Source organism: Sorex araneus, chromosome 6, assembly GCF_027595985.1.
Source record: "Sorex araneus isolate mSorAra2 chromosome 6, mSorAra2.pri, whole genome shotgun sequence".
Lineage (NCBI taxonomy): Eukaryota > Metazoa > Chordata > Mammalia > Eulipotyphla > Soricidae > Sorex > Sorex araneus.
Window position 1 is genome coordinate 98,784,163 of NC_073307.1, and position 15,584 is coordinate 98,799,746.

Below are 15,584 nucleotides of genomic sequence, written 5' to 3' on the forward strand. Positions count from 1 at the left end.
CTCTCCCCCTCTCTTTCTCTCTCTCCCTCTCTCTCTCTCTCCCCCCCTCTCTCCCTCTCTATCCCTCTCTCTCTCCCTCTCTCTCTTCCCCCCTCTCTCCCTCTCTCTCCCTCCCTCTCTCCCTCTCCCTCTCCCTCCCTCTCTCTCTCCCTCTCTCCCTCCCTCCCTCCTTCTCTCTCTCCCTCTCTCCCTCCCTCTCTCTCTCTGTCACTGACCCTGGCCCCCCAGCGGCCTAGGGATCGCGGTGAGAGTGCTCCCCCAAGCCTGCCTCCCGCGTCCTCTCCTTGTCCAGAAGCGGAGTCGGAGCCTGGGCTGGGGGGGCTCGTGCCTGGCCAGGGACCCTCAGACTCGCGTCTGCCGCCCCATAGCCCAGCCCAGTTGGGGGCTCATCAGCCCTCCCGGCCACACCCTACGCGCACAGACATTAGGCCCTCAAGCCCAAAGGGCTTCCTGGCAGAGGAGAGGCCTCTGCTGAGCGGCCTGTACAGAGGGGCCAGGACTGCCCAGGGCAGGAAGCTTGCGGGACCCTCGGTGCCTGGGGGCTCTGAGCCTCCGGCCCGCGGCCTCCCTGCCTCCTCTCTGTTCGCGCCTCAGTCCTGCCGAGGCTTTGCTGATGCTTCTTTTGTGCACGTGGTTTTGGGGCCACACCTGGCGGGGCTTGGCCCAAGGTCCCTGTCAGGCATCGAACTTGGGCCAAGCAGAGCGGGCTGCAAGGAGGAGGCTGTCCCCGACTTGGCTTGGCTGACTAAAGGCTCAAGGGCGGAGCTCTGGGGTCTGGGCAGTTCGACCCTCATGCCCTCATGCCTCGGCCAGGCGGACTTGAGGGGCGCCCGCGGCCCCCAGACGAGAGACCGTTTGCGGATCTGGGATCTCAGCAGCGTCCGGGCCAGGGACCCAAGCCAGGCTGGTCTCCCCCGGCCCCGTCCGGCTGCTCCTCCTCTGAGCCTTCCCCGAGGCTGACCTAGGGCCAGGTCCTGGGGCAGCCCTGGGCGTGGCCCCCCCAGACACTCCTGGTGGCCAGCAGGGAAGCGGGGGCCGGAGTGGAGGCCGAGTAGCGTGCTGGCCAGGGAGCAGTCAGGAGAGGCTTCTTGGAAGAGGTGGCCCAGAGTGGGAGCAACCAGGCTCGGGGGCCCAGGGCCGGTGGGGAGCAGAGAAGGTGCCTCGATGCTGCCCCTCCGGGCTGCACTTGTCAGAGACCGGGGTCTGGACCGGAAAATTGTCGGGGGCTTGGGATGTTCCCTGTGGGACTAGCTCTGCTAGGTCCTTCTAGAATCTTCCCCGTCTCCTGCAGAATGGGTGGTGGGTGAGACAACAGAGGCCAGAGGAGGCGAGTCGCCAGCCAGGGGGTACTCTCAGCTCTGTGCTCGGGAGTGTGTGGTCTGGGCTGGACCCAGGGCCTCCCCCATGCTCCGTCCCTCGACCCGCTTCTCTGGCTTCTGGTGCGTGTTCATGGGCAGCCTGAGGCTCCTGGCAGGAGGGTTTGCAGGCCGAGTCCCCAGGTGGTTTGTCTGAGCACTTGGAGGGGGGGTGGCCCCTGAGAGTCCCCCCGGCCGGCCCGCCGGTGCCCCTCTGATTCCCTCACGCAGGCAGCTGTGGCCTGGGGCGGGGGCGGGGGCTGCTGCGGGCTCTCCCCACCTGCCAGCAGAGCTGGGGGCCCTCGGCCTGGCAGGGGCCTCGTCTCCTGGCAGACACTGGCACTGGCGCTGTCCAGGGGCCATACGGGCCGGGCGGGACCTGCTGTGACTGCAGGCATGCACATTCCGTGGGAGTGTGTGCGGGGTGAACGGGTCTGAGTGCAGGGGTGCAGGGGGGTGTCTGAATGCAGGGTGCAGGGTGCAGGGGTTGTCTGAGTGCAGGGGTGCAGGGTGCGGAGGTGTCTGAGTGCAGGGGGTGCAGGGGGTACAGGGTGTCTGAGTGCAGGGGTACGGGGGAGTACAGGGGTGTCTGAGTGTAGGGGTGTGGGGACATGGGGTGTCTGAGTGCAGGGGTGCAGGGGTACGGGGTGTCTGAGTGCAGGGTTACGGGAGTATGGGGGTGTCTGAGTGCAGGGGTGTGGGGACATGGGGTGTCTGAGTGCAGGGTTATGGATATATGGGGTGTATAGCTACAGGGGCGCGGGGATACAGGGATGTCTGAGTGCAGGGTGTGGGTACAGGGGTGTCTGAGTGCAGGGGTGCATGTTTATGGGGCTGAGGGGGAGTGTAGACAGGCCCCCACCTGCCAAGGGTGTGCAGGTGGCGACAGGGTGGGTGTGGCGGGTGTGCGGGCTTGGGCACGGGGTGTCCACAGAGGCCTCTGAATTTCCCTCTCAGAGACGCTGGCTCGGACAGAGGGTGGCCCTGGGGAGCAGTCACCTGGCGGGCGTCCCCAGCCCGAGGGTCCCCACTGGCAGAGACCCAGGGAGGCAGCTGGGGCCGCAGCACCCCGGCCCCAGCGATGCCCCCATGGCACCTGGCACCCGTGTCAGATGTGAGACTGGTCGGGCAGCGGGGTGCAGGGGGTGAGTCGCTCGGGGCAGCAGGGTGCAGGGGTGAGTTATATGGGGCAGCGAGGTGCAGGGGGTGAGTCATGCAGGGGCAGCGGGGTGCAGGGGTGAGTGGAGGCTGGGCAGTGGCAGAGGCCTCCTGCCCCCAGGATGGCGCCTGGAGGTGATGTCCACGAGGCGTCCCCCCGCGTCCCCCCCGTCCTCCCTGTGGGCCCTCCAAGCTCTCCTCGTGCCCACTGCGCGACTGAGGGGCCTCGGTGGGACCCTGCGTCTGGGCAGGTGTCCTGGGGTCCTCCCAGAGGGTCCAGCGGGTTCCCCAGCCCCCCACGGTGCTGCCCCCTGCGCCCCAAACACCCCCGTCCCTCCCGTTCGCTCTGCTCTTCCTTCCGGGCCTCAGCCCCACGCTCCTCTGCCAGGACGCCGCCGCCCTCTCGCCCGGAGAACTCCTCTCCACCCGCCAGGGCCCCACCGCCACCGCCCCCCCTCCTCTGACCGAGACACGGCCTGTGCAGACCCCGGGCGGGGGCCCCGAGGGGCTGGGGCGGCCTGGAATCGGGGTGGCCTGGGTGACCGGCCAGGGGGTGGGGCTGGGGTCCTAGTGAGGGGCGCAGAGCCCCGCTGGGCGCCGTGTGAGGAGGGGCACAGGCTAGGGGGATTGGGGATGACCCCCCCAAGGTTTCAGCAGAGCCGGGGGCTGGGGGGCTGTTTCCTGCCTGGGACCAGGAGCTTGAGACGCCTGCTGGACCCCACGGCGGGGCTGCCCGGGGCCATGGGGGGCAGGGAGGGAAGGGGGGGTGCCAGGCCCCAGGTGGGGGGGACCGGACCCTGGTCTTGATGTCTAGGAGAGGAGGGTGGTCCCAGGAGAGGCTCTGCTCTGGGACACGCCCCCCCGTGAGTGGGTGCTGAGTGTACGGCCCCCGCCGAGGGTGGGGCGAGGGAGGGAGCGTTCTTCTGTTCTGGGAGCACCTGGCAGGGAGGAGGTGGAGACTCCAGGGGCCAGTAATGTGGCTCAGTGGTTAGGGTACTCTCCTGGCTCCTGTGAGGCCTGGGCGTGGACCCCAACACCTCGGGGCTCCCGGGCACCAGCGTGTGTGATCCCCATAAGAGTGACAAGGGAGACACCAGCCAGCCCCTAGTCAGCCACGCGGAGGCAGGTCCGGCGTCCCCCACAGTGGCCCCTGTCTGGGGGTCCCGCTGGTCCCTGGTGATTGCCTCGGTTGGGGGTTCAGTGGCCCCTGACTGTGGCCCCGTCCTGAGAGGCTGAGACTGGAGGTGGGCTGGGAACTGAAGGTGGGTACTTAGTGGTCGCCCTTCGGGGTGATGGAGAGATCTGAGGTCATGTGGGCGGGAGGGGTTCGGCAGGGGGGGCAGGGCTGAGCCCACAGGGGAGGGAAACGCCCGTTTGGTGAGAACAGGTGCGCGGGTGAGGCCTCGTAGGGGCGGCGCGGGGCTGGCTCCAGGCCTGCTTGCATTAGGAGAGAGGGGTGCAGGCGGGAGGGAGGGGTGCGGCGGGGAGAGAGGGATACAGGGGGAGAGAAGGGTGTGGGCAGGAGGGAGGGGTGCGGGTGGGCAGGTGGGAGGGTCCATGCGGGCGGGAGGGGCTTGCAGGTGCCGAAGCGCCAAGCGGGCAGCTGCCCCCTCCCCCTTGCTGCCGGGAGGGGGCGTGGGTCCCCGGGACCCTCGCAGCTGCCCCCGCTGTCTGGTCTCGCGCCCGGCGGCCCCAGGGGCTCATTCATAATCGTCAGCAGCGGAGAGGATGCATGTTGCTGAGACACGCTAAGGGCCGTTCGGTATTTTAAACATGCAGCCGCGACCGGGCGCGGGGGTGGGGGGGCGACGCCTCCCGGGGGCTTCCCACGGCCAGAAGCAAAGTCAGAGCCAGGGCACCGGGTCCCGCGCCCCGTCTGCTGGGCCGGCCCTGCCCTTCTTTCCCCTCCCCGGTCGATGACTCAGCCCGGGTGGGATGTTCTGGAAGTTTCCACCGCGTGCCCTGCAGGCTCCACAAGGAGCGGGGGAGGGGTGGGGGGCGTCAGGATGGACGGAGCTGGCCGCCGCCTGCCCGCGCTGCTGCCCCGCTGGGCTTTCCTTCCAGAAGCTTCTCCCGGGCCCACGCCAGGCCCACCTCACCTCCCGGCTCTGGGGGCAGCTCCCCCCACCACGCCCTCCCGCCCCTCCTGGCCACTCCCCCGCCTCCTGCCCCTCCTGGCTACTCCCCTCCCCGTGCTGGTCGCTGAGCCCCGAGTCTCAGCCCCAGAAGGCCGGTGGCCAGGCTGCACTTGAGGCTGTGCAGCCTCTCGCTCTGTGTGTGGCCACGGCACGGCCTTGGCTCCAGGGCCCTCACCGGGCGGGGGGCGCAGGGGGCCGTGTCCGTCCGGGTGCTCAGGCCCAGCTGCGGCCGACACCCCCAGTGGGCACCAGGCCGAATGGCTCCCGGCCGCTCTCTCCTAGCGCCCGGCTCTGCGTCTGGGTGCTGCTCGTGGCATCTGACGGCACCGGCTCTCGGCAGGGGTGCGGCCAGCGGTCTGGGCCGGGCCGGGCCGGGCTGTGCCGGGGCTCCCGGGCCCTCTGCGGCGGTGCACGGGACTGAGTTCTGGTGGCTCTGGCTACGGCCCTGCCCCCCGCCCCTCTGCGTCCTCCCGGGTCACTGCGTGCGTCAGGCTGTCCCCCCTGCCCAGTCCAGCGTCTGGGAGGTGGAACTCAGGGGCCGGGGTGGGGGCGGCCCGGCTCGGGCGTGGGGGTCTCCGCAGCACCCGCTCTCCCTCTGTCCGGGCCTCACCCAGCAGTGCTCAGGGCGGGCTCCTGCCCATGCTCAGGGGTCCCTCCTGGGGGTGCGGGGGACCCCGTGAGGGGTGGGGCCGGGACCCACGTGCTCGGCCGGCGCTGACCCCCGTGTCCACCCCGGGGCCGGCTTCCTCCCTTCCAGCATCATGGACCCTCCAGGACCCCCACGCAGGACTGGGTGGGGGAGGCCCCCGGCCCCAGGCTCGGCCTGCCCCCCACGGCAGCCCCCGCGCAGGGGTGAGGCCAGGCGGCGAGGGGCCCCGGGGAGGCTGCATTTTTCAAAGGGGAAGAGGCGTAATTATGTCTCTAAGAGGCACCAGCGCAGGGGGACCCCGGCACAGCTGGGACCCGCAGGAATGCCGAGGAGGACGGGAGATTAGCATGGAGCCAGCGCCCCACGCGCTTGAAATGCGTGTGTCTGTGTGTCTGTGTGTCTGTGTGTATCTCTGTGTCTGTGTATCTCTCTGTGTGTGTCTCTGTGTGTCTGTGTGCTGCATGTGTCTGTGTCTCTGTGTCTCTGTGCATGTCTGTGTGTGTCTGTGTGTCTGTGTGTATATCTATCTGCATGTCGGTATGTGTCTGTGTGTCTGTCGGTGTGTGTCTCTAAGTGTGTCTCTGTGTGTGTCTGTGTCTGTGTGTGTCTGTGTCTCTGTGCATGTCTGTGTGTGCCTGTGTGTGTCTGTGTGTCTCTGTGTGTGTCTCTGTGCATGTCTGTCTGTGTGTGTTTCTGTGTGTGTCTGTGTCTATGTGTGTCTGTGTATATCTGTGTGTATCTCTCTGTGTGTCTCTGTGTGTATCTCTGTGTGTCTATATGTGTCTGTGTATATCTGTGTGTCTGTCTATGTCTCTGTGTATGTCTGTGTGTGTCTGTGTGTCTGTTGTGTATCTATCTGTGTGTCTGTGTGTCTGTGTATGTATATCTATCTGTGTGTCTGTGTCTGTGTGTGTCTGTGTGTATATTTATCTGTGTGCCTGTGTGTGTCTGTGTGTCTGTGTGTATATCTGTGTCTTGTGTGTGTCTGTGTGTGTCTCTGTGTGTATCTGTGTGTATATCTATCTGTGTGTTTGTATGTGTGTCTGTGTGTATATCTATGTGTCTGTGTGTATATCTATCTGTGTGTCTGTGTGTCTGTGTGTATATCTATCTGTGTGTCTGTGTGTGTCTCTGTGTGTCTGTGTGTCTGTGTATATATCTATCTGTGTGTCTGTGTGTGTGTCTCTGTGTGTCTGTGTGTGTGTCTGTGTGTATATCTATCTGTGTGTCTGTGTGTGTGTCTGTGTGTATATCTGTGTGTCTGTGTGTGTGTCTATGTGTATATCTATCTGTGTGTCTGTGTGTGTGTCTATGTGTATATCTATCTGTGTGTCTGTGTGTGTGTCTGTGTGTGTATATCTGTGTGTCTCTGTGTGTGTCTGTGTCTGTGTGGGTATTACCAGGGGTTCTGGCAGACGCTCCCGGCAGGTGAGATGCAGGCAGGGGCCTTGGTGCCCGGGGCCGGGCTGGCTGCAGGATGGACCCTCCCAAGTGAGCGGCCCTCAGCAGCCGGCCTGGCCTTGGGGATGGAGGACTCAGGGCCTGCCCCCTTCCCCGCCCCCCTGCCTTCACACACTGCGTCCCCGTGGACTCCTGGTGGCCCACCCGGCCCTGGCTTGGGGGGCCAGGGCACAGGCTCTGTGGGGAGCCACAGCGGGAGTCCCCTCACGGGCAGAGACGGGTGACCACAGGAGAGGCCAGTCCCAGGTGACCCGCCCTGGGCACCGGCGGGAGGGAGCGGCCGTCAGCCGTGGACGCTGGGACTGGGGGCCCGAGCCGTGCTGACCCTCTTCCTCCTGCCTCCCTCCCTCCCTCCTCGTCACAGCCCTGGGGGGCGCGGGCCTGGGGTCCCTGCCTGGGGCTGCGTGGGACCCTCGGGCTGTGGACCCGGGAGAAGCCTCACCGCCCCCGCTCGCACCCAGCCCCCTGCGCTGCCCCCAGGACACTCCTGCTCCTGGACGTCCCTGTCCCTCCGGCTTCCCGGACTCCCACCTGCCCTTCGAAGTCCACTTTGAGTGTCCGTTCCTGGCGGTTCTGTGGACCTTAAAGAAGGTCCAAGCCTTGAGAATCTTCTTTGAACGTTCCCTGTGCAGCGCCTCTACCGGCTGGGGGTGTCGGTGTGGGGAGGGAGGGGTGAGTAGGCGGGGTGGGCACATGGGTGGGAGATGGATGGACGCAGAGATGGGGGGTGGGTGCACGCGTGGATGGGTGGGTGGGTGGGTGGGAGAAAGCAAAGCTGTGAAGAAGTGACTGAGCTCCGCCCAGCTGAGGGCAGGGAGAGACCCGCAGCTCGTAACAAGCTGAGGAGATGATGCAGCGGATAAGGCACTTGCCTTGCCCGTGGCCAGTCCCAGTTCAGTGCCCTGAGCACAAAGCCAGGAGTCACCCCTGAGCTCCGCCCTGGAGTGAGGCTGGAGTGTTCGGCTGCAGACCCAGGCCCTGGAGCTGCGGGAGGAGCAGGAGCCCATTGTCGACTCTGGGGCGGGGGCGGGAGAGAGCCTGATTCTCGGGGGCGGGAGGGGGCCAGTCCCAGCTGCCTGCTCCGTGCGCTGAGACCCCCCTCACGCTGCAGCCACGCCTGCCATTTCCTCACTGAGTGGAAAGATGCTGAGAAGGCCCTGACCCTGGACAGAGAGTCCATCCCTGCTCTTCCCACCCATCCCTACCTGTCCCCCATCCCTGCCCGTCCCTACCCGTCCCTACCCATCCCTGCTCTTCCCTGCCCATCCCTACCCGTCCCTACCCATCCCTATCTGTCCCCCATCCCAGCCCATCCCTGCTCGTCCCTACCAGTCCCTATCCGTCCCTACCCATCCCTGCCCATCCCTACCTGTCCCCACCCATCCCTACCTGTCCCTACCCGTCCCTGCCCATCCCTACCTGTCCCTAACCGTCTTTACTCATCCCTGCCTGTCCCTACCCATCCCTGCCCATCCCTACCCATCCCTGTCCATCCCTGCCCGTCCCTTGCTTCCTCGCTGGTCCCCACCTCATCCTGGATGTTGCTGGCCCTCTGGCCTTCACATCACAGCTCTCCTCCCCAGTCCCCGTAAACCAGCCTCAGGAGCCCCCATCCCTTCCCACCCCGCACGCGCGTGGCCCCTTTCACCAGGGCCGCCTGGGCCTCAGGAGCGGGGCCGGACTCGGGGGGGGAGGTCAGAGCTTCAGAGACTGACGGGATTGTTGCTTGTGGCCCAGGCCCCTCGCTGCTGGGCGTGTCCCTGTCCCCTCTCCCTCTCTCGCTCCTCCACAGTGCTCCTTCACCCAGTGCCCCGCACTCGCAGGCCAGTGGAACCTCCGCCCGCTGCCAGGGGACTGTTTACACGCGTGTGCCGGGACCCGAGGCCCGTCTGGGGGTTGGTCTCTGGCCTCGCGTGCAGCTAAGCCCAGCTCGACCCCGGCGCCCGCACGGGCCCTGCGCAGAGCCAGGGGTGACCCCTGAGGGAGGGGATGGGGAGGAGGAGGGTGGAGGGGGAGGACAGGGGAAGGGGCGGGGCGGGGCGAGGAGGGGCGGGGCTGCAGCCCTGGGGCATGCTCCGGTGTTCCATGTTCGGGGCAGGACTGCGCCTGACCCCGAGTCCCCCCCTGCTGGGCAGTTCCCTGAGCACCTGCCCCGCCCAGGACCCCATCTGTCTGCCGCCCCCCGTGGGAGACACTTTCCACCTGCTCCCCTTCTCCCCGGGGTCAGAGCTGGGCGCAGGCACTGGGGCGGGCGTCCTGGCAGCCAGCCAGTCGTGCCAGATCCCACTCCAGCCGTGCCAGGGGCCGGGAGGCTGCGCCCGCAGCCCACCACACAGCTCCGCCCCCTCCCCCCACCACATCTGTCTGTCCTGGAGGTGACCCTGGGAGGGGGGCTGCCTGGAGGGGGAGGCGCAGCAGGGGACCCCTGCTCCCAACCCCTGGGGAGACTCAGCGAAGGCCACGGTCCCGTCTGGAATCTTCTGGAACTTTCCAGAAGCAGCCGGAGCCCCCGCTCACCCTCCCCCGCCCCTTCCTCCCCAGGGGTCGTTCGCCAGGTCCGGCCCATCGTGGGCCCGTTCCACACGGTCCTGCGGCTGGAGATGAACTACGTCCTGAGCGGCTCCATGTCCCAGAGGAATGTCATCAACGTCCACATCTTCGTCTCCGAGTACTGGTTCTGAGGCTGCCCAGGGCCCGGTGCTCGGCCTCCTCGCCCAGCCGAGGGCCTGTGCTCGACCCGCTCCCTGGTTCACCCCGGAGTCCTCTCTCCGCCCTGTGGGCCCCAGGGCCCTGTTGAGGACCAAGCCGAGAGTGACGCCCCCCCAGCCCCACCCCGGGGGCCGCCCGTCTAAACGCCAGGGCACCAGGTCTTGCCCCGTCCTCCGAAATTTGACATTTGGCATTTTTTGCCAATCAGCCCTTGTCCCGTATGCCTGCGGGCGGGGCAGGGGCGGGCGCCCGGGGCGTGCCCAGCCGGCAGGGCCACTCTGTGGTGGGCACAGCCCAAATAGCCGGGCACGACCCCGCTCCTTCCCCGGGGCCTGGGCACCTGCCCCCTCCTCCGTCCTGCCGCGCTGGGGAAATAAAGGCTCTGCCTGCCTCTGCCGCTGTGTGAGTGCTCTGGGAGGGGCCTAGGGAACGGCCCCCAGAGCCCAGGCTGAGTCTGGGTGGGCGCCCCCAGGAGCTCCCTGCTGGCCCCCGCACCCTCCCGCTGGCACGCACCGACGCCCCAGGGCGTGCCAACCGGGTCCAGGTGTCACCGCAGAGAGAGGGAAGGCAGAGACAGGGCAGAGACACTGCGCGCCAGCCGGGGATCCCGGGTTCGGCTAGGAGGAGGGACGAGCAGACGACCCGTCAGGTCACATGCACAGGCACGTGCCTCTGTGCGGGGCCCCAGAGTCCCCCACCCGGGGCCAACCCCGGCCCCTGAGCACTGCTGGGGAGTCATCCAGTAACGTGAAAACCGAAAAGAAATGCAGGGGCTGGAGCGGGACACCGCAGGGTGGTCTCGGTCTCCGGCGCCCGCACGGTTCCCCAAGGCCCCAGGAGTGGCCCCTGAGCACCCTGGATGTGGCCCCAAAACAAGAACAACAAGAAAGAAGCTTAAGGGCCCAAGATCCCGTGTTTGGAGACAAAATGCGGATTGGCCTCTGGCAGGGCCTGGGCCTGCTCGGCTCCCGCGCTCGGGCCCCGGGGTCTGTTCAGAGGGAAGCGGGGAGGGCCCGGCCAGGCCAGTGTCTGCCATCCGCCTGACCTCTGACCTCCAACCCCTCACCTGAGCCCAAGCTTCCCTTCCAATGTGTGTGTGTGTGTAAGAGAGTGTATGTGTGAAACTGTATGTGTGTGTACATATGTATGCATGTGTGAGTGTGTGAGTGTATGCATGTGTGAATGTGTGTGCATGTGTGAGTGTGTGTGTCAGTGTGTCTGTGTGTGAGTGTGAGTGTGTGCGAGTGTGTGTATAAGTGAGTGTGTGTATGTGTGTGAGTGTGACTGTGTGAGCATGTATGTGAGTGAATGAGTGTATGTGTGAGTATGACTGTGAGTGAACATGTATGTGAGTGAGTGTGAGTGTATGTGTGTGTGAGTGTGAAGTGTGTGAGTGTGAGTATGTGAGCATGTGAGTGTGAGTGTGTGAGCATGTATGTGAGTGTGTGTGAGCGTGTATGAGTGACTGGGTGAGTGTGTGTGTGAGTGTGTATGTGTGTATGAGTGACTGGGTGAGTGTGAGTGTGTATGAGTGACTGGGTGAGTGTGTGAGTGTGAGTGTGTATGAGTGACTGGGTGAGTGTGTGTGTGAGTGTGTATGTGTGTATGAGTGACTGGGTGAGTGTGTGTGTGAGTGTGTGTATGAGTGACTGGGTGAGTGTGTGTGAGTGTGTATGTGTGTATGAGTGACTGGGTGAGTGTGTGTGTGAGTGTATGTGTGTATGAGTGACTGGGTGAGTGTGTGTGAGTGTGTATGAGTGACTGGGTGACTGTGTGTGAGTGTGAGTGTGTATGAGTGACTGGGTGAGTGTGTGTGAGTGTATATGAGTGACTGGGTGAGTGTGTGTGAGTGTGAGTGTGTATGAGTGACTGGGTGAGTGTGTGTGAGTATGTATGAGTGACTGGGTGAGTGTGTGTGTGAGTGTATGTGTGTATGAGTGACTGGGTGAGTGTGTGAGTGTGATTGTGTATGAGTGACTGGGTGAGTGTGTGTGTGAGTGTGTATGTGTGTATGAGTGACTGGGTGAGTGTGTGTGTATGAGTGACTGGGTGAGTGTGTGTGAGTGTGAGTGTGTATGAGTGACTGGGTGAGTGTGTGTGAGTGTGTATGAGTGACTGGGTGACTGTGTGTGAGTGTGAGTGTGTATGAGTGACTGGGTGAGTGTGTGTGAGTGTATATGAGTGACTGGGTGAGTGTGTGTGAGTGTGAGTGTGTATGAGTGACTGGGTGAGTGTGTGTGAGTATGTATGAGTGACTGGGTGAGTGTGTGTGTGAGTGTATGTGTGTATGAGTGACTGGGTGAGTGTGTGAGTGTGATTGTGTATGAGTGACTGGGTGAGTGTGTGTGTGAGTGTGTATGTGTGTATGAGTGACTGGGTGAGTGTGTGTGTGTATGAGTGACTGGGTGAGTGTGTGTGAGTGTGAGTGTGTATGAGTGACTGGGTGAGTGTGTGTGAGTGTGAGTGTGTATGAGTGACTGGGTGAGTGTGTGTGAGTGTGTATGAGTGACTGGGTGAGTGTGTGTGAGTGTGATTGTGTATGAGTGACTGGGTGAGTGTGTGTGTGAGTGTGATTGTGTATGAGTGACTGGGTGAGTGTGTGTGTGTGTGTGTGTGTGTGAGTGAGAGTGTGTGTATGTGATGCCTCCGTGAGCACAGCCCAGGTCGCGCCACTCAGTGCTCGGAGCAGCCCCGTGCTGGCCCGGTGAGCCCCGTCCCCGACCTGCAGCTGGAGCTTGAAGGCGGATGAGAACAGGCCTGGGCCGGCGAGCCCCGAGCGTCGTCGCCGGGGCCTGTGGGATGGGCGGCAGGAATGTCCCCAGCCTGGGGCGCGGCGCTGGGGGCCCCCCCGCTGTGCTCCCGGCCCAGGTAATTGCATAATTAATTGCGCGCAGTAAGTCTCCAGAAGGTGCTTATTACGCGGGGCCGCCCACGCCACGGGGTGCCCGCGCCTCCCGGCCGTGCCCTCCTGCAGCGCCCGCTGGACGGGGCGGACTAGAGGGGCTGCTGCCGCTGTCTGTCTGTCTGTCTGTCTGCCTGCCCGCGGGGAGGGAGCCCCTGGCGGCAGCAGGACCGGGCGCTACCCACGCCCCTCGGGCGCTAGCCACGCCCCTCACGCTCCCGAGACGCGTCCACGGGCAAATCCATGCCCACGTGCTCCCCGCCATCCCCCCTCCGTGGGCCACCCTGAGCCGGGCCCAGAAGGCCCACCCCGGCGGGGACAGCCACGGGCCCTGACACCTCGGGGCCAAGCTCTTGGGGTGCTGGGGCGACTCTAAGGGCCCCTGCCGGGCCCCCCGGCCCTGACCGTCTCCCCTCCTGCACCAAGACCCTCCCTCTCCCCGTGTCTCATTCCGCAGCATATTGGGGGACGGAGCACTCGGTCCTGTGGGGTCAGTCACCAGTGGGCAGAGCGTGTCCTGAGGGTGACCTGAGGGTCGGGTGTGGCCGTGGCGCTTAGCGGACGGATGTGCACTGGCCAGGCAGCAGACAGGGGACGGGAGCGTCCTGCTGTCTGCTGGGGAGAGGGGACGGGGCAGCGGGCAGAGGGGACAGGAGGCAGGGGGGCCCTCCGCCGAGCTGACCGTGGGCGCTGACCCTGCCGAGGCGGGCGGAGGTTCGGGGTGGGGTGGGTGGGGGGTGGGCCACACCTGGCGGGTCAGGGGCCTCCTGGCTCCTGCCCGGGGGTGCTCGGGCGGCCGTCGGTGATGCTGGGATCAAACTGGACGGTTGGGCCTGCACAGAGCCAGTGACCCCCACACCCCCTCGGGCCCACCGCCCTTCCGCAAGGGGGGAGTCGACACTCGGGCCAGGCGTTTGCAGTGCTCATGCTGGGGGGAGGGGACCCTGTGGGATGCCGGGAATCGAACCCGGGTCTGAGCATTGGACAAATGCCCTCCCTGCTGTGCTGTCACTCCAGCCAGTCCCTCTTGTACTTAAGTGATGCTTAGCCAAGTGCCTCCCCTTAAGGGCACGGCTTACCGTGGACTCTGTGCACGCCCTGAGAACACCCCCAGATCTAGAACATTCCCAGTGTCCAGAAAGCCCCGCAAGGCCGTTCCCTAGTGGTGCCCACCTGCCGCCCCCTGAGAAATCTGCCCGGGTCTGTGTCCCCGGTCAGCTCCGAGCCTGTCCCCGGGGCTGAGTCGATGGTGTTTCTGCTTCCTGCTGTGCGGTTTCCCCCGGGTTCAGCGACACCCTTTGGGGGCTCGGGGTCCTGTGCTCCCTCGCCCACGTCTTTGGGGATGTCTGCGCTGTGCCAAAGTGGGGTGCTGGGTCCTGGCGGGCAGCTGAGTGGACGGAGATCAAGGGCGAGCCCAAGGCTGACCCGGATTGCTGGGAGGTGCTTTGCCGGCCGGACTGTTTTTAACAAAAAGAATCTTTGGGTTTTCTTTCTTGGTAAAATTGTTTTTAATTGAACACAGTGAGATACACAGTTATGAGGTTGCTCATGATCCGGTTTCAGTCAATGTCCCAACGCCCGTCTGGACACCACACACAGCTACCACCAGTGTCCGCCCGCCCGCCTGCCCACCCGGCCTCTACAGCAGGCACGTTCCTCCCTCCCTCCCCCCCTCTCTCCCCCCTCTCTCCCTCCCTTTCCTCCTCTCCCTCTCCCCCTCTCTCCCCCTCTCCCTCTCCCTCCCTCTCTCCCCTTCTCTCCCTCCCTTCCTCTCTCCCTCCTTCCTTCCTCTCTCCCTCCTTCCCTTCCTCCCTCTCTTCCTCCCTCCCTCCCTCCACCCTCCTCCTCCCTCCCTCCCTTCCTTCCTTCCTCTCTCCCTCCTTCCCTCCCTCCATCTCTCCCTCCCTCCCTCCCTCTCCCTCCTTCCCTCCCTCCTTTCCTTCCTTCCTTCCTTCCTTCCTTCCTTCCTTCCTTCCTTCCTTCCTTCCTTCCTTCCTTCCTTCCTTCCTTCCTTCCCTCCCTTCTCCCTTTCTCTCTCTTTCCAGAGTGCTCCCCCCCACAGACTGTCCCCAGACTCATCTTCCCAAGGGACCTCCCCACCCCAGTGTCACCCTCACCCAAGATGGGCAGGGCTCTGACCCCCTTGCTCGCCTGAGCCCCCATCTCTCCCTGTGCTGCTCACTGGCTGGGCTCAGGCTGTGAACGGGTCAGAACCCACAACAACAGGCCAGCCGCAGGCCTGTGGCCACGGGGACCCACACCTGAGCCAGTGACCCAGAACACGGCAGCGTTCTGGCGAGGGCTGGCTGAGCCCGGGTTCCCTCAGCACCAGCCGGGGCGCCCCATCCCAAAGAGTGCTGGAGGCCAGAGAGAGAGGCCGGGCCTCGGCGGCTGGCCTTGCCCACAAGCTCCCTGCCAGGAGTGACCCTGAGCACAGAGCCAGGACTGACCCTGAGGAGAGTTAGGAGTGGGTCCCGAGCACAGAGCCAGGAGTCAGCCCCGAGCACAGAGCCAGGAGTGAGCCTGAGCACAGAGCCAGGAGTGAGCCTGAGCACAGAGCCAGGAGTGACCCTGAGCACAGAGCCAGGGAGTCAGCCCTGAGCACAGAGCCAGGGAGTCAGCCCTGAGCACAGAGCCGGGAGTCAGCCCTGATCACAGAGCTGAGAATGAGCCTGAGCACTGCCAGGGCAGGCTGTGTACTGGGGAACTGGGAGCTGGAGCCAGACCAGGAACCACGGGGGTCCTGCAGCCAGCTGGGGACCCAGCCCATAGCCCCGCCCCCAGCCCGGTTGCCCTGGAAACCTTGTGCTCGGGTTCTGGGAATTCAGATGAAAGCGCCACATGCAAATGAGGGCAGCTGCAATTAGGAGCCCACATGTTCCTGGGGGGGGGCAGGGGGTTGTGGAACAAAGAAGGAACCGGGGAGGAGGAGGCAGGGGCGCCTGGCCAGGGGTGATGGGCTCTCTGCCCCCTCCTGCTACTGTCTTTCGAGGGATGGGAGGGCGGGCCCTGGAGACAGCGAGGGAGAAGGTGGGTGCCCGGCGGGGCGGGCTGAGGGGCCCAGGAGCAGACCCCCCCTCTCTGCGCAGTCTGAGTCTCCCTGCACCCCACCCTCGGCCCCTGGGAAGCTGCTCCCTGTCAGCACCCCAAACTGAGACCCCGCCCCACCCTGCACCAGCTCCTGCCAGCCCCTCGCCACAAACCCCCAACCC

At 64.9% G+C, this 15,584-nt stretch overlaps 1 protein-coding gene across 1 annotated transcript in view; it reads left to right on the top strand.

Annotated features, from left to right (window-relative positions):
• The window catches only part of FBLN1 (fibulin 1), a 47,402-nt gene extending 37,573 nt beyond the window's left edge, over positions 1 to 9,829 (top strand). Inside the window, exon 17 of the mRNA XM_055142106.1 lies at positions 9,303 to 9,829. Within this exon, the coding sequence (XP_054998081.1) occupies positions 9,303 to 9,442 (140 nt within the window). The 3' untranslated portion in view covers positions 9,443 to 9,829. The remainder of the gene's footprint in view (positions 1 to 9,302) is intronic.
• The last annotated feature ends 5,755 nt before the right edge of the window (positions 9,830 to 15,584 follow it).